Source organism: Aegilops tauschii, chromosome 3 (assembly GCF_002575655.3).
Source record: "Aegilops tauschii subsp. strangulata cultivar AL8/78 chromosome 3, Aet v6.0, whole genome shotgun sequence".
Taxonomy (NCBI): Eukaryota; Viridiplantae; Streptophyta; class Magnoliopsida; order Poales; family Poaceae; genus Aegilops; species Aegilops tauschii.
The window spans coordinates 506,165,732-506,191,403 of NC_053037.3; the positions used below are offsets into that span (position 1 = coordinate 506,165,732).

Sequence of the window (25,672 nt, forward strand, 5' to 3'; positions counted from 1 at the left end):
GCTGGGGATGCTGGACATGTTTGGGCGATTTCCTACGGCAAGCTCTAAGGATTTCCGCGTGGTGGGGAATGGTTGCTGAGATCCAATCTCTTTATATAGGCGCTTTTCCCGCCTAGATGGGGGGTTCTTTGTAAAAACACGAAGACTATTCACATTCATTTGACACGTGGAAGCCGAGGCGACGGTAGTAAAGAAATGGTATTTAATGGGCAGCCGAACTATCGTCAATCCGAAGTACAATGGAGAACCCGCCTTGCAAAGCCGAAGACATAAAGCTGGAAACTACATCGTCATTGAAGGCAAGTTCGGGGGCTACTGAGGGAGTCCTGGATTAAGGGGTCCTCGGATGGTCGGACTATGTGATGTGGGCCGGACTAATGGGCCGTGAAGGTACAAGATAGAGGGCCTTTTTCCCGTGTCCGGATGGAGCTCTTCCTGGCATGGATAGCAAGCTTGGCGGCTAGTCGTATGGTTTCCTTTCTCTGTAAACCGACTCTGTACAACCCTAGGCCCCTCCGGTGTCTATATAGACCGGAGGGTTTAGTCCGTGGAGGCAATCATAATGACAGGCTAGACATCTAGGGCTTAGCCATTACGATCTCGAGGTAGATCAACTCTTGTAACCCCTATACTCATCAAAGTCAATCAAGCAGGAAGTAGGGTATTACCTCCGTTAAGAGGGCCCGAACCTGGGTAAACATCGTGTCCCTCGCCTCCTGTTACCTTTGATCCTCAAACGTGCAGTTCGGGACCCCCTACCCAAGATCGGCCGGTTTTGACACCAACACCCATGAGGCATGGTTCGCAAGCATCAAGTGATTCATAAAAGTGATTCCATAAGCCCATCAACATGGAGTTTCTTCATGCGCTTTACACCAATATGACCTAAACGGCAGTGCCACAAATAAGTTGCATTATCATTATTAACTTTGCATCTTTTGGCTTCAATATTATGAATATGTGTATCACTACAATCGAGATTCAACAAAAATAGACCACTCATCAAGGGTGCATGACCGTAAAAGATATTACTCATATAAATAGAACAACCATTATTCTCCGATTTAAATGAATAACCGTCTCACATCAAGCAAGATCCAGATATAATGTTCACGCTCAATGCTGGCACCAAATAACAATTATTTAGGTCTAAAACTAATCCCGAAGGTAGATGTAGAGGTAGCGTGCCGACGGCGAGCACATCGACTTTGGAACCATTTCCCACACGCATTGTCACCTCGTCCTTAGCCAATCTTCGTTTAATCCGTAGCCCCTGTTTCGAGTTGCAAATATGAGCAACAAAACCAGTATCAAATACCCAGGCGCTACTACGAGCATTAGTAAGGTACACATCAATAACATGTATATCAAATATACCTTTCACTTTGCCATCCTTCTTATCCGCCAAATACTTGGGGCAGTTCCGCTTCCAGTGACCAGTCCCTTTGCAGTAGAAGCACTCAGTTTCAGGCTTAGGTCCAGACTTGGGCTTCTTCCCTTGAGAAGCAACTTGCTTGCTGTTCTTCTTGAAGTTCCCCTTCTTCCCTTTGCCCTTTTTCTTGAAACTAGTGGTCTTGTTAACCATCAACACTTGATGCTCCTTCTTGATTTCTACCTCCGCAGCTTTTAGCATCGCGAAGAGCTCGGGAATTGTCTTTTCCATCCCTTGCATATTATAGTTCATCATGAAGCCTTTATAGCTTGGTGGCAGTGATTGAAGAACTCTGTCAATGACACTATAATCTAGAAGATTAACTCCCAGCCGAGTCAAGTGGTTATGATACCCAGACATTTCGAGTATATGTTCACTGACAGAACTATTCTCCTCCATCTTGCAGCTATAGAACTTGTTGGAGACTTCATATCTCTCAACTCGGGCATTTGCTTGAAATATTAACTTCAACTCCTGCAACATCTCATATGCTCCATGACGTTCAAAACGTCTTTGAAGTCCCGATTCTAAGACGTAAAGCATGGCACACTGAACAATCGAGTAGTCATCAGCTTTGCTCTGCCAGACGTTCATAACATCCGCAGTTGCTCCTGCAGCGGGCCTTGCACCTAGTGGTGCTTCCAGGACGTAAGTCTTCTGTGCAGCAATGAGGATAATCCTCAAGTTTCAGACCCAGACCGTGTAGTTTCTACCATCATCTTTCAACTTAGTTTTCTCTTGGAACGCATTAAAATTCAAGGGAACGGTAGCACGGGCCATTGATCTACAACAACATAGACATGCAAAAACTATCATGTACTAAGTTCATGATAAATTAAAGTTCAATTAATCATATTACTTAAGAACTCCCACTTCGATAGACATCTCTCTAGTCATCTAAAAGATCACGTGATCCATATCAACTAAACCATGTCCGATCATCACGTGAGATGGAGTAGTTTTCAATGGTGAACATCACTATGTTGATCATATCTACTATATGATTCACGTCCGACCTTTCGGTATCAGTGTTCCGAGGCCATATCTGCATATGCTAGGCTCGTCAAGTTTAACCCGAGTATTCTGCATGTGCAAAAATGGCTTGCACCCATTGTATGTGAACGTAGAGCTTATCACACCCGATCATCACGTGGTGTGTCGGCACGACGAACTGTAGGAACGGTGCATACTCAGGGAGAACACTTATACCTTGAAATTTAGTGAGGGATCATCTTATAATGCTACCGTCGTACTAAGCAAAATAATATGCATAAAGGATAAACATCACAGGCAATCAAAATATGTGACATGGTATGGCCATCATCATCTTGTGCCTTTGATCTCCATCTCCAAAGCACCGTCATGATCTCCATCATCACTGGCTTGACACCTTGATCTCCATTGTAGCTTCATTGTCGTCTCGCCAACTATTGCTTCTACGACTATCGCTACCGCTTAGTGATAAAGTAAAGCAATTACATGGCGATTGCATTTCATACAATAAAGCGACAACCATAAGGCCCCTGCCAGTTGCCGATAACTTTTACAAAACGTGATCATCTCATACAACAATTTATATCTCATCACGTCTTGACCATATCACATCACAACATGCCCTGCAAAAACAAGTTAGACGTCCTCTACTTTGTTGTTGCAAGTTTTACGTGGCTGATACGGGCTTCTAGCAAGAACCATTCTTACCTACGCATCAAAACCACAACGATTTTTCGTCAAGTGTGTTGTTTTAACCTTCAACAAGGACCGGCCGTAGTCAAACTCGATTCAACTAAAGTTGGAGAAACAGACACCCGCCAGCCACCTGTGTGTGAAGCACGTCGGTAGAACCAGTCTCATGAACGCGGTCATGTAATGTCAGTCCGGGCCGCTTTATCCAACAATACCGCCGAATCAAAGTAAGATGTTGGTGGTAAGCAGTATGACTATTATCACCCACAACTCATTGTGTTCTACTCGTGCATATCATCTACGCATAAACCTGGCTCGGATGCCACTAATGGGGAACGTAGTAATTCAAAAAAAAATTCCTACAATCACGCAAGATCTATCTAGGAGAAGCATAGCAACGAGACGGGAGAGTGTGTCCACGTACCCTCGTAGGCCGAAAGCGGAAGCATTTGTTAACGCGGTTGATGTAGTCGAACGTCTTCACGATCCAACCGATCCAAGTACTGAACGTATGGCACCTCCATGTTCAGCACATGTTCGGCTCGATGACGTCCCTCGAGCTCTTGATCTAGTAGAGGGTCGAGGGAGAGTTCCGTCAGCACGACGGCATGGCGACGGTATTGGTGATGTGATCCACGCAGGGCTTCGCCTAAGCACTACGACGCTATGACCGGAGGAGTAAATTGTGGAGGGGGCACCCCACACGGCTAAGAGAACTAATGGTGTGCCTTTGGGGTGCCCCCTGCCCACGTATATAAAGGAGGTGGGAGAGAGGCCGGCGGCCAGGAGGGGCGCGCCATGGGGGGAGTCCCACTTGGACTCCTAGTCCAAGTAGGATTCGCCGCCCCCCCTTTTCCTTTCTTCCACCAGAGGGAATAGGAATGAGAGGGAGAGGGAAAGGGAAGGGGAGCGCCGCCCCTCCTCCTTTTCCTATTCGGACTCCCAAGGAGGGGGGCGTGCGGCCACCTCCCGTGGGCTTCCCTCTCTCTCCTTTAGGCCCATGTTGGCCCAACACTTCCCCGGGGAGTTTCGGTAACCCCTCGGTACTCCGGAAAAATACCCGAATCACTAGGAACCATTCCGGTGTCCGAATATAACTTGCCAATATATTGATATTTACCTCTCGAACATTTCGAGACTCCTCGTCATGTCTGTGATCTCATTCGGGACTCCGAACAAACTTCGGTCACCAAAACACATAACTCATAATGCAAATCGTCATCAAACGTTAAGCGTGCGGACCCTACGGGATCAAGAATTATGTAGACATGACTGAGATACATCTCCGGTCAATAACCAATGGCGGAACCTGGATGCTCATATTGGCGCCTACATATTCTACGAAGATCTTTATCGGTCAAACCGCATAACAACATATGTCATTCCCTTTGTCATTGGTATGTTACTTGCCCGAGATTCGATCATCGGTATCATCATACCTAGTTCAATCTCGTTACCGGCAAGTCTCTTTACTCGTTCCGTAATGCATCATCCTGCAACTAACTCATTAGTCACATTGCTTGCAAGGCTTATAGTGATGCGCATTACCGAGAGGGCCCAGAGATACCTCTCCGATACACGGAGTGACAAATCCTAATCTTGATCTATGCCAACCTAGCAAACACCTTCGGAGACACCTGTAGAGCATCTTTATAATCACCCAGTTATGTTGTGATGTTTGATAGCACACAAGGTGTTCCTCCGGTATTCGGGAGTTGCATAATCTCATAGTCAGAGAAATATGTATAAGTCATGAAGAAAACAATAGCAATAAAACTAAACAATCATTATGCTGAGGTAACGGATGGGTCTTGTCCATCACATCATTCTCTAATGATGTGATCCCGTTGATCAAATGACAACACATGTCTATGGTCAGGAAACTTAACCATCTTTGATTAACAAGCTAGTCAAGTAGAGGCATACTAGGGACACTTTGTTTGTATATGTATTCACACATGTACTGAGTTTCTGGTTAATACAATTCTAGCATGAATAATAAACATTTATCATGATATAAGGAAATATAAATAACAACTTTATTATTGCCTCTAGGGCATATTTCCTTCAGGGAGAACACTTATACCTTGAACTTTGAGGAATCGTCTTATAATGCTACCGCCGTGCTAAGCAAAATAAGATGCATAAAAGATAAATATCGCATGCATCAAAATATGTGACATGATATGGCCGTCATCATCTTGTGCCTTTGATCTGCATCTCCAAAGCACCGTCATGATCTCCATTGTCACCGGCTTGACACCTTGATCTCCATCGTAGCGTCGTTGTCGTCTCACCAACTATTGCTTCTACAACTATCACTACCACATAGTGATAAAGTAAAGCAATTACATGGCGATTGCATTTCATACAATAAAGTGACAACCATAAGGCTCCTGCCAGTTGCCGATAACTTCTACAAAACATGATCATCTCATAGAACAATTTATATCTCATCACGTCTTGACCATATCACATCACAACAAGCCCTGCAAAAAGAAGTGAGACATCTCTACTTTGTTGTTGCAAGTTTTACGTGGCTGCTACGGGCTTCTAGCAAGAACCGTTCTTACCTACGCATCAAAACCACAATGATTTTTCATCAAGTGTGTTGTTTTGACCTTCAACAAGGACCGGCCGTAGTCAAATTGGATTCAACTAAAGTTGGAGAAATAGACACCCGCCAGCCACCTGTGTGCAAAAACACGTCGGTAGAACCGGTCTCATAAACGTGGCCATGTAATGTTGGTCTGGGCCGCTTCATCCAATAATACCGCCGAATCAAAATAAGACGTTGGTGGTAAGCAGTATGACTATTATCGCCCACAACTCTTTGTGTTCTACTCATGCATATCATCTACGCATAGACCTGGCTCTGATACCATTATTGGGGAACGTAGCATGCAATTTCAAAAAAATTCCTACGACACGCAAGATCTATCTAGGAGATGCATAGCAACAAGAGGGGGATAGTGTGTCCACGTACCCTCGTAGACTGAAAGCGGAAGCGTTAGTTTAACGCGGTTGATGTAGTCGAACGTCTTCACGATCCAACCGATCTAGTACCGAACGTACGTCACCTCCGAGTTCAGCACACGTTCAGCTCGATGACGTCCCTCGAACTATTGATCTAGCAGAGGGTCGAGGGAGAGTTCCGTCAGCTCGACGGCGTGGTGTCAGTGATGGCGAAGTGATCCGCGCAGGGCTTCGCCTAAGTAGTACGACGCTATGACCGGAGGAGTAAACTGTGGAGGGGGGCACCGCACACGGCTAAGAGAACAATTGATGCGCCTTTGGGGTGCCCCCCCGCCCCGTATATAAAGGAGGGGAGGAGGAGGCGGCCGACCAGGAGGGGGCGCGCCAAGGGGGGAGTCCTACTAGGACTCCTAGTCCTAGTAGGATTCGGCCCCTCCTCTTTTCCTTTCTTCACCGGAGGGAAAAGGAAGGAGAGGGAGAGGGAGAGGGAAAGGGGGGCACCGCCCCCTCCCCTAGTCCAATTCGGACTATCATGGGGGTGTGCACACGGCCACCCCTTGCGGCCCTCCTCTCTCTCCACTAAGGCCCATGTAGGCCCATTGGTTCCCCCGGGGGTTTCCGGTAACCCCTCGGTTCTCCGCTAAAATACCCGAACCACTCGAAATCATTCCGATGTCCGAATACTACCTTCCAATATATGAATCTTTACCTCTCAACAATTTCGAGACTCCTCGTCATGTCTGTGATCTCATCCGGTCAATAACCAATAGCGGAACCTGGATGCTCATATTGATTCCTACATATTCTACGAAGATCTTTATCGGTCAAACCGCAATAACAACATACGTTATTCCCTTTGTCATCGATATGTTACTTGCCTGAGATTCGATCGCCGGTATCATGCATCATACCTAGTTCAATCTCGTTTCCGGCAAGTCTCTTTATTCGTTCCATAATACATCATCTTGTAGCTAACTCCTTGATCACTTTGCTTGCAAGCTTCTTGTGATGTTGTATTATCGAGAGGGCCCAGAGATACCTCTTCATCACACGGAGTGACAAATCCCAATCTCGATTCACGCCAACCCAACGGACACCTTCGGAGATACCTGTAGAGCACCTTTATGATAAAGATCTTCGAGAACTATGTAGACATGACTGAGACACATCTCCGGTCAATACCCAATAGCGGAACCTGGATGCTCATATTGGTTCCTACATATTCTACGAAGATCTTTATCGGTCAAACCGCAATAACAACATACGTTATTCCCTTTGTCATCGGTATGTTACTTGCCCGAGATTCGATCGCCGGTATCATCATACCTAGGTCAATCTCGTTTCCGGCAAGTCTCTTTATTCGTTCCATAATACATCATCTTGTAGCTAACTCCTTGGTCACTTTGCTTGCAAGCTTCTTGTGATGTTGTATTATTGAGAGGGCCCAGAGATACCTCTCCGTCACACGGAGTGACAAATCCCAATCTCGATTCACGCCAACCCAACGGACACCTTCGGAGATACCAGTAGAGCACCTTTATGATAACCCAGTTACGAAGTGACGTTTGATAGCACACAAGGTATTCCTCCGGTATCCGGGAGTTGCATGATCTCATGGTCGAAAGAATATGTATTTGACATTAAGAAAGCAGTAGCAATAAACTGAGCGATCATATGCTAAGCTAATGGATGGGTCTTGTCCATCACGTCATTCTCCTAATGATGTGACCCCGTTATCAAGTGACAACTCATGTCTATGGTCAGGAAACCTTAACCATCTTTTGGTCAACGAGCTAGTCTAGTAGAGGCTTACTAGGGACATGGTATTTGCTTATGTATTCACACATGTATTTAAGTTTCCGATCAATACAGTTATAGCATGAATAATAAACCTTTATCATGATTAAGAAAATATAATAACAACCACTTTATTATTGCCTCTAGGGCATACTTCCAACAGTCTCACACTTGCACTAGAGTCAATAATCTAGATTACATAGTAATGAATCTAACACCCATGGAGTCTTTTGATTGTTTCATGCCAATATTCTACAATTTATATTCTTTTGATAACATTTTAAATTATTTTTGGGACTACCATATTGATCCAGTGCCCAGTGCCAGTTCCTGGCTTTTACATGTTTTTTGTTTCGCAGAAAATCCATATCAAACGAAATCCAAACACGATAAAAATTTATGGAGATTTATTTTGGAATATATATATATATATGTTTTTTGAGAAGAAGAATCAACGCAATACGGTGCCCGAGGGACCCACAAGGCAACATGGCGCGCCTTGGAGGGTAGGGCGCACCACGTTGCCTTGTGACTCCCTTGTAACTCGGTTAGAGCCCTTCTTTCGCCACAAGAAAGATAATTTTTGGATAAAAATCTCCTCAAAATTTCAGCCCAATTGTAGTTACACATCTCTGAGAATATAAAAAACAGTGAAGTGGTCCAAAAACAAATGCGAAACATAAGAGAAACAAAGAGATAGATTCAATCTCGGAGGGGCTCCTTCCCTCCGGGAGCCATGGCGGCTGAGGACCAGCGGGGAAACCCTCCTCCATTCTAGGGGGAGGCCAAGCAAGAATAAGGAGGGGGTCTCTCCCCCTCTCCCCCGGTGGTGCCGGAACGCCGCCAGGGTAATCATCGTGTGACGGCGATCTACTCTAACAACTTCGTCATCTTCGTCAACACCTCCATAACCTTCCCTCATCTGTATTCAGCGGTCCACCCTCCCTCAACCCGCGGTATGCCCTACTTTAACATGGTGCTTTATGCTTCGTATTATTATCCAATGATGTGTTGCCCTCCTATGATGTTTGGGTATAATTTGTTGTCCTATGGGTACTTGGTGACCTGATATGATTGGTTTAAATTGCTTGTGGTCATGTTGTTGTCCTTTGGTACACATCATATGAGCGTGCGCGTGGATCACACCATAGGGATAGGTGTATGTTGGTAGGACTATACATTGGAGGGCAAGAGTGACGGAAACTTCTTCCTACCATAGAAATTGATTCATACGGTATTGAAGGGGGGCCAATATATCTTAATGCTATGGTTGGGTCTTACCTTAATGAGCTTTAGTAGTTGCTGATGCTTGCGAATAGCTCCAATCATAAGTGCATAGAATTCCAAGTAAGGGATGGCATGCTAGCAGTGGCCTCTCCCACATAAAAACTTGCTACCAGTCTAGTAAACTTAGCCAATTGCTTAGGGACAATTCCGCAAATCCTACCACCACTTTTCCGCACTCTATATACTAACTTAATTGTTCTTTTATTAAAATAGCACCAAACTTTTATTTTCACATTCTTTATTATCTTGTAAACTTATCCCATTACACCTACAAAGTAGTTTATTACTTGTTTCTAGGTAAAGCTAAAGTTGGTGTGCGTAGAGTTGTATCGGTGGTCGATAGAACTTGAAGGGAATATAAATTATACCTTTAGCTCCTCATTGGGTTTGACACTCTTACTTATCAAAAAAGGCTACAAACGATCCCCTATACTTGTGGGTTATCAAGACCTTTTTATGGCGTCGTTGTCAGGGAGCAATAGCGTGGGGTGAATATTCTCGTGTGCGCTTGTTGGCTTTATCTCTAAGTAGTTTTTATTTTATGCTCTTGTTTTCTATCTTTAGTTATGGGTAGGAAATGCAAAACACCAAAAAAATAGTTGTACTTGCTAGCCCAGTGGTTGAGGAACCACCCAAAATCTACCATTCCGATGAAGCTTTTTACTTGGATCATCTTCGATCCATTTGTGTTCGTGCTGAAAACCCAACTAGCTTAGTTGAGGGAAAATGATTAGATGAGCATGCTTATTTTGTGCGACACCGCTTGTCTCAAAAAGGGAAATTATTACGGCATTAAGTTAATTGTTTGCATTGCTATGCTTGGAATTTATGTGAAATACATGATTTTATTTGTTGTTCTGAAAACCCTAAAAAACACCTTCCGGAGTGCAGCGGAATTAGACGAGTCGGTGGGCCGACCTAGGGCGTGGGAGTTGGACTCCCACCCCTAGTAGGATTCGGCCTCCTATAGTGGGAGGGGGGCTTCCTATTGGGCCCTTGTGGCCCAATTCCTTCTCCACCTCTTAGCTTTTTATTAGGACCATTGATATTAAATTAAATATATATTCATTCTAAACATTTAAGAGCATTATATATAAATTTAACATCCCCGGAAACATTTTCCACCTATATATAAGTAATCTGTAATACCCGGTATTACCCGATATTCACCGAAACCCTTCCGGTGACCCCAAAATGCTTCCGGAACCTCTTGGAACTATTCCGGATATTAATGAAACAATTCAACAAATATATTCTCATTACTCCCGTACCACTAACACTCAGCAGATCATGATTACCTTAAACTTGTGACCCCTTAGGTTCGGTAAATCATAGATATGAATAAAACCCCTTCGTTCAATGATCGATAGCGGAATCGTGGACATCCATATCGGTCCCTATTATTACATGAACGATATTCGAGTGAACCTTTGGTTATCATGTGATGTTCCCTTTGCTTCGTGATACTTTATAAAACCCGGTGTGCATCGGTATCCTCCTGAGTCATCACCATGCTCACTATACCGTTGCCCCCGTTACCAGTTTTGTTCTTCTTTCTTGTTAACGTGTTCCAGCATCCTAGTGACGTAGTCACCTGTGTCTACCCAGACGATGATGGATGCCGTCACACCGAGAGGGCCTTAAGAATATCTCTCCATCATCGGAGGAGCCAATCCCACTCTCAAGCTATCCGGTCACTTGTCAAACTTTCCGGTGAACCTGAAAGTTGTCGTTATGATCACCTTGTTACAGATGATGTTTGAGAAACCCCAAAGCCCACCGTCCAGTAGGAAGTGACCGAGACACTCTCATGGTCTAAGGAACAAGAACACATGCTAACACTTCATGTTATAACAAATGATTTCAGACGATATGTTACAAAGTATAACAGACAAGTATTGGGTCAATTCAATATGATCGTTCTTCTAACGTCATACCCTCAATGTTGTTTTAGGACTATCGTTACACTTAACGAAATCCTAAGATCCAGAAAATGTGATCACCAACAACACTTGAGCCAGTCTTAGAGGTGAGACCGGGAACCTATTGTTTAACCCTTTATTATTTCATACGTGCATATGAGTTTTCCACCGAATCGCATATTCCAGGATCATAGCAGTTATAGCATGAAATATAAACTCTAAATATGAATAATGGAAACATAATAATACAATATTATTGCCTCTAGGGCATATTTTGAACAGGTTCTCTGGTGCATAAGGTGAGGCATTTTTTTCATGGAAGCATTCGTTGTTCCCCACCTGATATGCGCGATAGCTAGTGAAAAAATGATGTGTCGATAAAGGAGTCTAGCACTCGCCTTCTTGGATAGCTTTCTTCATGCCGTTCGAATTGCACACAGAGTCAGAAGAACCTTACAAATTTGCATGCGCCTTCAATCATCACAAAAAACAAAATGTTCGTTCCTCATTGTGTTCATGAGCTCAATTAGTTATCTTCTGCGGGAGCCCAAGTACATCGGAGCATGTGCACTCAAATAATGATGGTGCCATGAGTCCTCTGCTCAACAAATCGAGCTGACAAGATCATGTTACAATGTTGCGGGAGGTTTGACGTGGGAAAAAATTGTTGTGTGAGACGCCACAAAAACACTTTCATGTTAGAGGGCACCTTCACCTTCCACATTGTTGTCTAACACTTATGCTCTTTATCAGTATCTAACGAATCACCATTCCCTTCCAACCATGCTTCCGTGTGCATCATGGTCATCCATTATGCTACTAGGATCCTGAAGCATATTCTTTTAAGCAAATAGACACACTTCATGGATTGGGGTTTATAACAAGAGGGGTAAAATTAATGTAATCGGGTTAACCCCCAGATATGGCGACCTTGATCAAGGGAGTGAGAGAATTTGGCTAAGTTATGAGCTTCTACATTCCAAGCATGACCTTCAAAAACAAATGAACAACTATTAAAACTAACTTTGCTGATATATATTTCCTTGACAATAGCTCCATGATGGGCTCCTGAAGTGCATGTGATTTCCTCCACAATCTGCTTTGAATCTGATGACACATGGATGTTTTGAAGCATGAAATCATTGGCTAGAGCCAGAGCCTCTTAGCATGCTATCGCTTCGAGTGTAGCAAAAGATTGATGACTCCTCTGATCACTATAGCAGATGATCCTACGAAAGCGCCCTCAACATCTCGTCACACAACAGTAGCCGGTCCTCCCATACCCGGTCGAGGAACACCTCCATCGAGGAACACCTCACACTTGCGAAGGACAAGCCTGCTTGGGACCTGAAGACTAAACTTTCTTTATCTCCTTTATATCAATTAGATTTTTTTGAGTCCCTTTATATCAATTAGATGTTGATGCTAACGAGCATGCTAAATCGAGAGATCTTTATTGTCAGAATACCTTGGAAGTTGAGCTAGGCCTTGAGGCCTCCCATTCATCGCTTTAATCAACCGTAAAACGCCTACAAGGCTTTCGTATGGGCCGACCACTAGCATGGCCCAACAGCTTCATTTTTGTCTCATTTTAAAAAATGATTATAAGAGGGTAAAAAGGAAGTTTTGTAGGAAATTAGTTTTAAAAATAAGAAAGTTCATATAATGTGAAAACACGAACAATACTCATAGACCTCGATAGAAATGTTCATCTCGCATTTGAAAACAATTCGTGTAACAATTAAATATGTTCATGATTTTAAGCAGGCCCATGTATCTTACGAAACCGTGGATGAAAAATGTAGGCCCATTCACATATGGATATATAGTCATACATAAACTTTGGAACAAATGTCACGCATTTTGCCAGAAAGTCATGTATTTTAAATTTTAAAATAAACTAAAGCAAAAGGTTGAATAAAAGAAAAAGGAGTAAAAGGAGAAGGAAAATAAAGAATAAAATATACAAAAAGAGAAAAAAATAAAAAATAGATACCAAATTGAAAAAAAATGTCAGATGGTGAAGAGAAAATGAATTTGAAAAATGGTCTAGATATATGGGAAACGTTTCCGGACACCACTAATTTTGCGTACAAATGAAGATGTTCGCGAATATTTGACACGGACAATAGGTTTGTACCCCAGAAATTTCCTTGGCTTGGGCCACACTGTTCAACCACGATGCGGTCCGTCCTGCGATAGTTCAGCCTCAGCCATGATGCTTTAGGCTTTTTTTAGAAACTGATGATTTAGTTTTTTTAGAACAACTGATGCTTTGGCTGTGTTACACATCGGGATTGCTGGATTGGGGACATGTCGCGCTTTATGCGAGAGGAATGATACCCTCGCCTCAAGAGCGCCATAAATGGTCCGGCCCAACTTGGCATGCATATTATTATTTTTCATCTATCATATTTTTTTTTCAAATATTAAAAATAGATATATTTGACCAAATTAATGTACTTATTGTTTTTTTAATGTTCACCGCGAATCTGAAAAATGTCATCATGGTGTTACATTTTTTTAGTTTTGAATTTTCTTTTAAAAATTGTTGTTAGCATTCCATAAATGTTTGTGACATTTTAAAAAATCGTTCACGTGTTTCATAAAATAAGTACGTTCCACTTTAAAAAAATAATAGAATGCAAAAAAGTGTTTCTGTAATTCAAAAAATGTTTCATACCATTTAAAATGTTATGCTTGTATGGATAAATATTTAATATGTATACAAAAAAATGTAAAATGTGATTAATAATAGACATCAAAATATATATTTAAGTAAATATTAATCATGTAGAAAAGATGTTCATGATTTATACCAATAATGTATAATGTGTAAAAAAATCTAGACATGTGTTAGAAAAAAACACCGATGAAAACCAAAGAAAGAAACCGAAGAAAATAATAAAAAAACGAAAGAAAATAGTGAAAAGCGAGGAGAAACTAGAGAAGAAACACACACGCCCGCCGCTGCAGAACCGGGCCACACCATTAAACCCCCCCCCCCCCCCCCCCCCCGGGCACCAGAGGCGAGCTGGACCTCTATCTCGCAGTAGGTGATAGGGAGTCCATACAAAAGCAAGTGAGGAGATTGCAACGATTGCAGAATGAAATAAGTTGGTTTGTGATTTTGCAAAAGTCTCGTTTTCTCACTCCTTAAGGGAAGCAAACTCAGTAGATGATTGCTTGGCTACTCTGTTTTTATTTACTTCGCATATTAGCTTCGACTAAAGTCCATGTAAGTTCCGGGCACCCGTTAACTTCGATGATGTGCTGTCCTGGGGTCCAGGGAAGTTCGCTCAGTTCTCTATTAAGAGCGCCTATGATCTAGCATTTGAAGAAGCTCATAGGGGAAGTGCAGTTGCCTCTAGTGCTAACTCGTAGGGATCACGTCCATCTTGGAAATTTATTTGGTCGAGCAACGCACCGCCGACAGTACGGAATTTTGCCTGGCGCATGGTAACAAACTCTCTGCCGAGTTGGCAGAAAAAACATAGAATTGAGATGGAAACATCTGATGGGTGTCCAATATGTGCAAGCGAAATGGAGGACAATTTTCACCCTTTCTTGGTGTGCCCTCTCAGCCGGCATCTATATGAAAAGATGGCAAATGTTTGGTGTCTACCGGCTATGGAATCCATTAAGAACTCAGGGAAGGAATGGTTGTTCCAAGTTCTGGCGCCCTTAGATCAACTTACTGGATGCATGCTGTTAATGACCTTGTTGAGAAGCTGGTATGTTCATAATGAAGTGGTTCACAATAAACCACCACCAGCAGCAGAGGTCTCTGTTTGTTTTCTTCAAAGTTACCTGGATTCAAAGTTACGGGTTCGAGAACAATGTAGACATGACCGAGACATCTCTCCGGTCAGTAACCAATAGCGAAACATGTATGCCCATATTGGCTCCTACATATTCTACGAAGATCTTTATCGGTCGAACCGTTATGACAACATACGTAATTCCATTTGTCTATCGGTATGTTACTTGCCCGAGATTCGATAGTCGGTTTCTTCATAGCTAGTTCAATCTCGTTACCGGCAAGTATCTTTATTCGTTCCGTAATACATCACCTTGTAACTAACTCCTTAGTCATTTGCTTGCAAGCTTATGATGTGTATTACCGAGAGGGGCCCAGAGATACCTCTCCGATAATCTGAGTGACAAATCCTAATCTCGATTTATGCCAACTCAACAAACACCTTCGGAGATACCTATAGAGCATCTTTATTATCACCCAGTTACGTTGTGACGTTTGATAGCACACAAGATATTCCTCCGGTATCCGGGAGTTGCATAATCTCATAGTCGAAGGAATATGTATTTGACATGAAGAAATCAATAGCAATAAAACTGAACGATCATTATGCTAAGATAACGGGTGGGTCTTGTCCATCACATCATTCTCCTAATGATGTGATCCCGTTATCAAATGACAACACATGTCCATAGTTTGAAAACCTTAACCATCTTTGATCAACGAGCTAGTCTAGTAGAGGCTTACTAGGGACATGGTATTTATTTATGTATTCACACATGTATTTAAGTTTCCGATCAATACAATTCTAGCATGAATAATAAATCTTTATCATGGATAAGGAAATATAAAATAACAACTTTATTATTCCCTCTAGGGCATATTTCCTTCAAGTCAAACTTTATAAAGTTTGACCAAGTTTGTAGAAAATTATGAACATTTACAGTGAGAAATTTATACGATGTGAAAATATATGCAATGATGAATGCAATGGTATTGATTTGGTGGTGTATATGTTAAGGGACGTGCTACGCGTCCGCCGGCTGGTCTTTTCAAAAGATCAAAAAAGATCAGCCGGGTCACGAGCCGTCAGATATACCGCATCAAGAGCCTGAGCGTGCCCCCAGCATCGCAACACTGGTCTTGTTGCAGAATTATTTCTGCAGATCATGTTGCATTTTTTTTGCAACAACTGTTTTGTTGCATTTTTTTGCAACTGAGATTTTGTAGCAATTTTTCTTGTAATTGAGGCCTTGTTGCAGAAAAAAATCGCAGGGGAAGTTTAGTTGCAAAACATAGACCCGCCGTAGACCATTGCAACACCGCATATGTTTCAGAAGCATAGCTTCAGTTGCAGAACCGAGTTCGACGAATGATGGTATGCGGGCCTTCACTTAGACACGTGTCACGTAGGGAAGGTGGCGGACGCAGCCGTTGAGATCCACAGGGTGATGGTGAAAGTATATAAAATTTGACTTTAGACAAACCTAATATGATCTTCTGATTTTTTGGGAAAGTTTTTTCCCTGATTTTATTTCTCAACTTCTTGTAAACGACATGGCTATCATGTGAGAAATAAAGTCTTATTACTGTCAAAAAAATTGCTTCAGCTGTGTTGCACGCAGGGTGGGTGCATATATATGTTGCGAAGCCATAGCCACGTTCAACCTAAGCCCTGCATGCATCCCGTGCAAAGCGGATCCAGCTGATCTGACCCGACAGCCGCATTAGTCGCCTTCCTTCACTTGGTCGTCTCCCTCAGCGCAATGAATTAGCGGCGGGGAACAAAATCGATCGCCACACAGGTGTATATCCTGCTTCCCGCGTTCCTCTCCGGCCGACCCGACCCCGACAGCCAGGTCGGTGCAGTCGAGGGTGCTCAACCAGCGTCTCTCTCGGCAGAGAATCCGTGGCGGCGACGATGGTCGCCGTGAGCCGGCGGCACCACAGCACCGCCGCGTGATCCCAAAAGATTCACAGGCGCTGGCCCCTCTCCTGAAGATCATCCGATCCGGTCAATCTGTTCATCGTCGTAAGAGTCCACGTAACCCACGGATCCTTGTCTCGTTTCGTTTGAATTCCTAGCCTTATCCCTTAGCGGTTAGGGTTGAGTCGCATTCCGCGAGATCCTTTCCTCTTAAACGAAGCCAGATACGTTTAATTTGACACATGTCGTTTATCCCATTCCCGACAATAATGCCCGTGTTTACGTTTTGCAGATTCGGCGCGGACGATCGAAGAACGCGCCGCGCGTTTGATTAGATTAGGTTAGCCTCGGGAAAACACAGATCCATGGCCATGGCTAAACGGGAGAAAGGCTTGGCCGTACGCCCCGTACCCGCACCCGTACCCGAGGCTCCCACGCCGTCGGCGACGCCGGTGTCGGCAACGGCGCCGACGTCTGCGAGGTCGGTGAAGTGGGGCGACCTCGAGGACGCGGCCGGCGGGCTGGAGCGGCCGCTGCTGCGGCAGCGCGGCTCCAACACCACGTCGCAGATGGCCGTCGTCGGCACCAACGTCTGCCCTATCGAGAGCCTCGACTACGAGTGCGTGTCCCTAAACCCTATCTACCGCGATCCTCAGAAGTTCGTCCTAAATTCTTTACCGATCTGCGGTCGATTTCAGGATCGTGGAGAACGACGTGTACAAGCAGGACTGGAGGTCGAGGGGGAGGATCCAGATCTTCCAGTACCAGGTGCTCAAATGGCTCATGGCGCTCCTCGTGGGATCCTTCGTGGGCCTCGTGGGATTCTTCAACAACATCGCCGTCGAGAACATCGCCGGCTACAAGCTGCTCCTGACCAGCAACCTCATGCGGCAAAACAGGTATGCCTTGCCTGCCAGACATGTACACCACCAATGCCATCTCCCAAAGACCCAAACAATGCACGGCGCATCATCTCCATCTCTGTGGCTTCAGGAACCTGGAAGCGTTCCTGCTATACATGGCCTGCAATGCGGTTCTCGCGGGATCCGCAGCTGCGATTTGCGCCTACTTAGCCCCCGCGGCAGCTGGCTCCGGCATACCGGAGGTGAAGGCCTATCTGAACGGTGTCGACGCCCACTCCATCCTAGCGCCCAGCACCCTCTTCGTGAAGGTCAGACCACTTTCTTTCTAACTCACTGCCAATGGATGTTTCGATGCACATTGGACAGGACTAAGTTGTGATGACTTTGGGACCTGCAGATTATTGGCTCCATATTGGGGGTGTCTGCCGGTTTTATGCTGGGCAAAGAAGGGCCTATGGTGCACACTGGTGCCTGCATTGCCGCCATGCTCGGCCAAGGGGGGTCGCGCAGGTATGGTCTCACGTGGAACTGGATCAGGTACTTCAAGAACGACCTCGATCGTAGGGATCTCATCACCTGCGGTGCTGCGGCCGGCGTCACTGCAGCATTCCGCGCCCCCGTCGGGGGCGTCCTCTTTGCGCTCGAGGAAGCAACGACTTGGTAAATTTTTACTACTACTAAGACTGTGCATGTTCTATTTCCAATCCTGATTTTGTCGGAAATGCTACAGTGCGCATACAACTGCTACTAGTGTTTATACCTTGGGAAAGTGCAATTTCACCCAATGTTGGTTTCAGATAAATTCATCATCTGTCACATGGAATCACTCCTTTGGTAGTCTTTGGTCCTGATAATATGATCACATTGAACTGTGGAATGAAATCTACGGCGAATTTGCCTTTGTTTTTCAAACCGGGCTACTCTGCTCCCATTACTTTCATAATAACAGAAACCCTTTGTCCTTCTGACCTCTCAGGTGGCGGAGTGCGCTTCTGTGGAGGACATTCTCCACAACGGCAGTGTCGGCGATAGTGCTGCGGTCGTTGATAGAGTACTGCCGCAGCGGCAACTGCGGCCTGTTTGGCAAAGGGGGTCTGATCATGTTCGACGTCAGCTCGCGGGTGACGACTTACACCGCCACTGACATCGCCGCGGTCATACTGCTCGGCATCCTCGGCGGGCTGCTCGGAGCTCTCTTCAACCACTTTGTCGACCGGATCCTCCGCAGATACGGCGTCATCAACGAGTAATCTTCATCCGAATTAACCTCATTATGAAAGGGAAGCATTTCTGAGAGAGCTTCAGGAAGTTGGATCACTGAATGATTTGAATTTGCAGGAAGGGCGCGCCGTACAAGATCCTCATGACGGTGTTCATCTCACTTGTCACCTCGTGCTGCTCCTTCGGGCTGTCGTCGCTGTCTCCCTGCGTCCCGTGCCCGCCCGAGCTCGCCCCCGGCAAGTGCCCGACCATCGGCCGGAACGGCAACTACAAGAAGTTCTGGTGTCCGGCGGGGCACTACAACGCGCTGGCCTCTCTCTTCTTCAACACCAACGACGACGCCATCCGCAACCTCTTCAGCGGCGGCACGGACAGCGAGTTCGGGGTGTACACTCTGCTCACGTTCTTCATCGGCGTGTACACTCTTGGCCTGATCACCTACGGCGTGGCCGTGCCATCGGGCCTCTTCATCCCCGTCATCCTCTCCGGTGCCTCCTTCGGCCGCCTCGTGGGCAAGGTCTTCGGCTCGGGCCTCGACACGGGCCTCTTTGCGATCGTCGGCGCGGCGTCCTTCCTCGGAGGCACCATGCGGATGACGGTGTCGGTGTGCGTGATCCTGCTGGAGCTCACCAACGACCTCCTGCTGCTGCCGCTCATCATGCTCGTCCTGCTCGTCTCCAAGACGGTGGCGGACTGCTTCAACAAGGGCGTGTACGAGCAGATCGTGCGCATGAAGGGGCTCCCCTTCCTGGAGGTGCACGCCGACGCGTGCATGCGAAGCCTGGTGGCCAGCGACGTGCTGTCCGGGCCGGTGATCACCTTCTCCAGCGTGGAGCGCGTCGGCTCCGTGGTGAACACGCTGCGGCGCACGGGCCACAACGGGTTCCCGGTGATCGAGGAGGAGCCGTTCGCGCCGGCGCCGGAGCTGTGCGGCCTGGTGCTGCGGTCCCACCTGATCGTGCTGCTCAACGGCAGGACCTTCACGAGGGCCCCCGTCAAGACCGGCGCCGCCGAGGTGTTCCGCAAGCTCAACCCCTTCGACTTCGCCAAGGTGGGGTCGTCGGGGAAGGCGATGGAGGTGGACGAGCTGAGGCTCACCGAGGAGGAGATGGACATGTACGTGGACCTCCACCCGATCACCAACCGGTCGCCCTACACCGTCGTGGAGAACATGTCGCTGGCCAAGGCCGCCGTGCTCTTCCGCGACCTCGGCCTCCGCCACATGTGCGTCGTGCCCAGGACCCCCGGGGTAAGAAGTCACTGACCAGCTCCGCCATTACTTGCCGCCATTTTTACCATTCTCTGACCACGCGTGTGTGTGCATTGCAGAGACCGCCGGTGCTGGGGATCCTGACGCGGCACGACTTCATGCCGGAGTACATCCGCGGGCTGTTCGAGAACGTCCTTCGCGAGTAGAAGAAGATCGCCGGGCATTTTCTTTGCATATATTTTACGCACGTTTTTCCTTTTTTTGCACATATTTAAGTATTTTTAGTTCTACTACTGTCTACTGCAAAGCTGCGTTTAGTTTAGTGAGTCCCTTAGCTATTTTAGGCTCTGGCTAGCACCCCGCGAAGAAGTGGTGTGACCGACCCTGAATTAGTGGACTTTGTTGAAGTTGTAAACAAATCATCGATAATTAGTGCTGACTATTTTATTTAGACTATTTTATTGGCATGCCTGATATGGATTGACAGCCATTGTCAACTCCGTGATGACATGCTTATCGTTGACCGAGAGCCATCATTGTCGCCACGATTTTCACTACGATCTTATACGCGCCACCACCATGCGTCGGCGTCGGTGGGAGAAACTGTCCAGTACAGTTTTGGTGTCTAAGGGCCTGTTCGGTACTCCTCCAGCTTTCAGATCCGCCTAAATCTACGCTGGAGCTGAGCCGAACGGTTCCGCTCAGGGAAGCTAGCTTCCTGGATCGAAGGACAGTCCACGTACAAAAAACTGGAGCGGTGTTTCTGGCTATCTTCGTTATATTCTCGTGATGAGCTACGTGGAGGCATCCCTACCTTTCACTCTGAACTGGGCGAAGCCCAGCTACTCTCCTCCTGTGTCCGGCTGGACCTAAGGCCACCTTAACTGTTGAGCTAGCTGGGCTCCAGTCCGTCTGAGCAGGTTGGCCTGCTGGCACGTACGAGAAGCTAGAGCGAGCGTGCCGAACGGTTTTTCATCGATCGCAGTCCATGGAAGAAGCCAGCATCGGGAAATAGAAGCCAGATTTGTGGATTTGGTGAAGCTGGAGGAGTACCGAACAGGCCCTAAGTTCCAACTTTGATAATGAATTGCTTGCTTCCCACGCACGCACGCATGCACAGAACCCTTGACTTAATTTGTTAGTATTATCAAAGGGAAGGATTTGGAAAGTGATTTCCTTGATTGATCAAAACTAATTTACAGAGTACAAATATATGGAAGGATAGAAGGAGGGAACCGCACGCCCTACACTTGGGCACGCAAGCCAGACGTGGTCCTGATCCTATAAACCCGGAGCTACGTTACAATGTACATAGTGAACACAGACTAATTCTAACACCCTCCCTCAGCCGGAACTCCGTTCGGAAGGATGTTCAGGCTGGATCTAAAGTCTGGGAACACTTGAGACGGCAACCCCTTGGTAAAAACGTCAGCAAACTGAGAGCTCGAAGGAACGTGAAGAACGAGAACTTCGCCAAGAGCCACCCTGTCTCGAATGAAGTGCAAGTCGATCTCAATGTGTTTGGTTCGCTGATGTTGCCCCAGATTGCACGCAAGGTAGGAGGCGCTGTTTTTTTTTCGAGAGCACGCAAAGCGCGTGCCTTAATTTTATAGAAGAGAGCAAGACAATTTACAAGAGGTCTAGCGAGTGCGGGGCACTCGAAGACAGACACCCACTCCCACTCCTACAATACAACACGAGGCTACTCTCTCACAAAGCGTTGCAAACTACCTCCTCTGCTGGCCACCAGCTTCCAATCTCTCATCTCATCGAGGATCTTCACCACGAGCTCTTGCGTGTCTACCTGTTGCTCAGTTCTATTGAACACCCTAGCATTCCTTTGCTTCCAGAGCGACCATGTCGTGCAGATGACCAGAGTGTCGAAACCGCGCTTGTCTTCCTTCGCGAAACCCGAGCGTTGTTGCATCCACCAGTCCAGGAATGAGTTCGTGTTCGTGGGGCAAGTAGTCTGTAAATGTAGCTTGTCGGGACAGCCCATCCAAGTACCGCACGCATAACCACATTGCACCAAGATGTGGTCCACTGTGTCTTCGTCCTGCAGGCACGTGTAACAGGCCGAGGTGTGATCTTGCAATCCATGTCTAGCCCGTCAATCCGCCGTCCACAGGCGATGTTGTGAGGCAAGCCATGCAAAAATCTTGCATCAGAGAGGGGCGAGGCTTCTCCAGATGGTTGCGGCGTATGGGCACACCGGCAGACCCTCGCAAAGATGGTTGTAAGTAGATTTGGCGGAGTATATCATGGATATCGCGCATGGCCATAGGAAGCTGTCAGGCATCTAATCATCCCTTTGCACCGAGGCGATGGCATGCCTCAAGTGCATGAGTTGAAGAAGCGCCATGTGAGAAGAGATGAAGGGGACGTCCACCGACCATTGCTCGTCGTCCAGCGCCAACTGCACAGTCCTACTATTAATCCGGCGTGTATCCACGAGCTCAAGAATTAGAGGCGCGATGTCTTGCACGGAGTGGCCATGTATCCATCGATCCCTCCAGAATAGCACTTTATCTCCACAGCCAACCTCAATGTGCACCAAGCAATCGAAGACTGCTCGTGCCTCCTGGTGAACCATCATACCTAGACCTTGCCAAGGCCGCTCTGGCTCAGTGCGCCTTAGCCATTCCCGCCTCACTCGCAAGGCCAACGCTTGAAGCTTCAAATTCTTGATAACTAGGCCTCCGTACTGCACCGGATGGCAGATTCTATCCCAAGCAACCAAGCACTGCCCTGCATTGACTTTATCTTTCCCAGCCCAGAAGAAAGACCGCATCCAACTGTTTATGTCTTCAAGCACCCAAGCGGGGAGCTGTAGCACCAGGAGCTGATGCATTGGGCGAGCGGAGATCACGGATTTGGCGACACCAGTCTACCCGCCCTCTGAACTAGCCCTCTATGCCACGCGGGCAGACACTTCCTCACCATATCGAGGAGAGGCTGCCACTCTTGCTTTGTTAGCTGCTTGATTGCCAACTGCAGGCCCGGATATCGGCACGGGAACTCCGCCAGCTTGCATTGCAGAAGCTCAATAACTCGCTCTTTATCCTCTTGCTCACCATGAATGAGAGTGGCAGTAGATTTCAGGTAGTTAACCTTGAGACCTGAAGCTTCTCCGAACATATCCAGCGCGTGCTTGATGAAGCTGGCGTCGGTGATTGTGGGATGAACGAACAAAGCCACATCATCAGCATATATGGACACCCTTTGCCAGGCTGGGATTCCTCTGTAAGTGGATAAAACTCTCTGCTCCAGCGCCTTGCCGATGATCGTGGTCAGAGCATCCATGGCGATCACAAATAAAAGTGGCGAGACAGGGTCGCCTTGACGAATGCCACAGGCATGCGCAATGCTTCTCCCGGGTACACCGTTCACCAGGATCTTTGTCGTTGCTGATTGAAGCAAGATCGAGATGCACTTGATCCACTTATTACCAGAACCTTTTGCTTTCAGAACCTCAAAGAGAAACGGCCAGGAGAGGGAGTCGAACGCTCTCGAGATGTCAAGTTTCAGGAAGACCCCTTCGCTTGTCCTCATGGAAATCTTCTGGGCCACTTGCCGAACCAAGAGAAAATTATCATGGAGGTTTCTCCCTTTAATGAAAGCCGACTGGTTGATGGTGACCAAGTCCTTCATGCTCGTGCGCACTCTAGTTGTCAGCAACTTTGCAAAGATCTTGGCCATGCTATGTGGGAGACTAATTGGACGATAGTCGCCCACCCTTTCTGCGTCCGGTTTCTTCGGCAATAGAACAATCAGGGCACGATTGAGCTTGGAAAAGCCTCTGCCATCTCCCACATAAATCTTGAGCAAGACCGCCATGATATCATGCTTTATGATAGGCCAAGCTTTTTGGTAGAAAGCACCAATAAACCCGTCCGGTCCGGGGGCTTTGTCCGGATGGAGCTCCTTGATAACTTCCCAGACCTCTTGTTCAGTGAAGATGCCATCTAGATCTTCAAGGTTCACTGGCTCCATGCCGAGATAGTCTAGGTCGGGAGTGAACTGCCTGGCATGTGCCGTTCCAATGATGCCCTGCTAAGTCTCAGAAAAGACCTGCTCCATGCGATCCGGGTTCGTGATCACCTGATCTCCGTGCTTGATGAGCGGTATGAAGTTCTTCGCCCTCCTCCCATTTGCGAAGGCTTGAAAGAACTTGGTGTTAGCATCCCCTTCTTTTAGCCATCTGAACCTCGGCCGCTGCCTATCGATAGTGTATTGCAGCAAAGCCAACCCAAGCAGTGCTAGTTTTAGGGTGTTCCTGAGCCATCGCTCGAGCTCTGTGAGTTGTCTACATTCCATAACCTTGTCGAATCTGAACACGATCCAATTGGCCACTGCCATCTGCAGTTTAATGTTGCCGGTTTTGCGCTGGCCCCAAGCTTGAGGCGTTGATGTTGTCACAATACACAATTGTGGCATGTGTGGGTGGTAGTTTCAGCTCATGTAGTAGTTGTCTCAACCAACATGATTCGGCCACACAGTTGGCAACGCCTCGGTATTCTGCTTCGGCACTTGAACGAGAGATAGTTGGCTACCTCTTTGATGACCAAGAAACAAGATTGGAGCCAAGAAACACACAAAAGCCAGAAGTAGACTTGCGTGTATCCGGACATCCCGCCCAATCCGCATCGGTGTATGCAATGAGATCCATAGATGAGGACTTGTATAGTTGAAGACCATAATGTGAGGTGCCTTGCAAGTACCGGAGGATCCATTTAACAAGCTACATGTGAGTGTCACGAGGTGCATGCATGAACAAGCAAACTTGTTGAACGACATAGGCGATGTCAGGCCGAGTGAGAGTGAAATATTGGAGGGCACTGACCAAGCTGCGATAGTGGGTGAGATTTGAGAGGAGTTGGTCGTCCTGAGAGGAGGACATGGAGCTGGTGCCTATGGGAGTGGAGACCGACTTACAATTAAGCATCTTGGCACGCTCTAGGATCTCAAGTGTGTACTGCTATTGGCAGAGGAAGATGTCAGAGGAGTTGTTGGTGACGTTGATGCCCAAAAATGATGAAGAGTGCCAAGATCGGACATGGAAAACTCAGACTTGAGCGAGTTGATGATGGATGTGAGAGTGGCGGAGGAGCTTGCCATGCGAATGATATCATCCACGTAGACCAACAAGTAGGCGATGGAGTTGCCATGATGCATAATGAACAGTGAGGAATCACTCTTAGATGCTCGAAATCCCAATGACAAGCCTGAAACCGGAGAAACCATGTCCTCGGAGCTTTCTTGAGGCCATATTAGGACTTGGGGAGAAGGCCGACATGACCCGGCCCAGAGGGATCCACAAAGCCCGCTGGTTGGGAGCAATACACTGTCTCATTGAGATCTCCATGAAGGAATGCATTTTTGACATCAAGTTGGTGAATTGGCCATGACTGAGAAGTAGCAATACTAAGCACCACAGAAATGGTGGCCGGATTCACCACCAGACTAAATGTTTCACCATAATCCACACCTTCTTGTTGAGTGAACCCACACACAACCCAACGAGCTTTATAGCGTGCCAATGAGCCATCAGTGTTGAACTTGTGACAAAATATCCACTTGCCCGTGACAAATGT

The 25,672-nt window shown here is 46.6% G+C and overlaps 1 protein-coding gene across 1 annotated transcript; it reads left to right on the forward strand.

Moving 5' to 3' along the window:
• The first annotated feature begins 17,810 nt into the window (after window positions 1-17,810).
• Window positions 17,811-20,518, forward strand: LOC109752923 (chloride channel protein CLC-c-like). The gene is made up of 5 exons (XM_073495960.1): window positions 17,811-17,955; window positions 18,045-18,307; window positions 18,624-18,893; window positions 18,986-20,117; window positions 20,198-20,518. The coding sequence occupies exons 2-5, from the start codon at window positions 18,081-18,083 to the stop codon at window positions 20,282-20,284; spliced, it is 1,716 nt and encodes a 571-aa protein (XP_073352061.1). The 5' UTR covers window positions 17,811-17,955; window positions 18,045-18,080; the 3' UTR covers window positions 20,285-20,518.
• The last annotated feature ends 5,154 nt before the right edge of the window (window positions 20,519-25,672 follow it).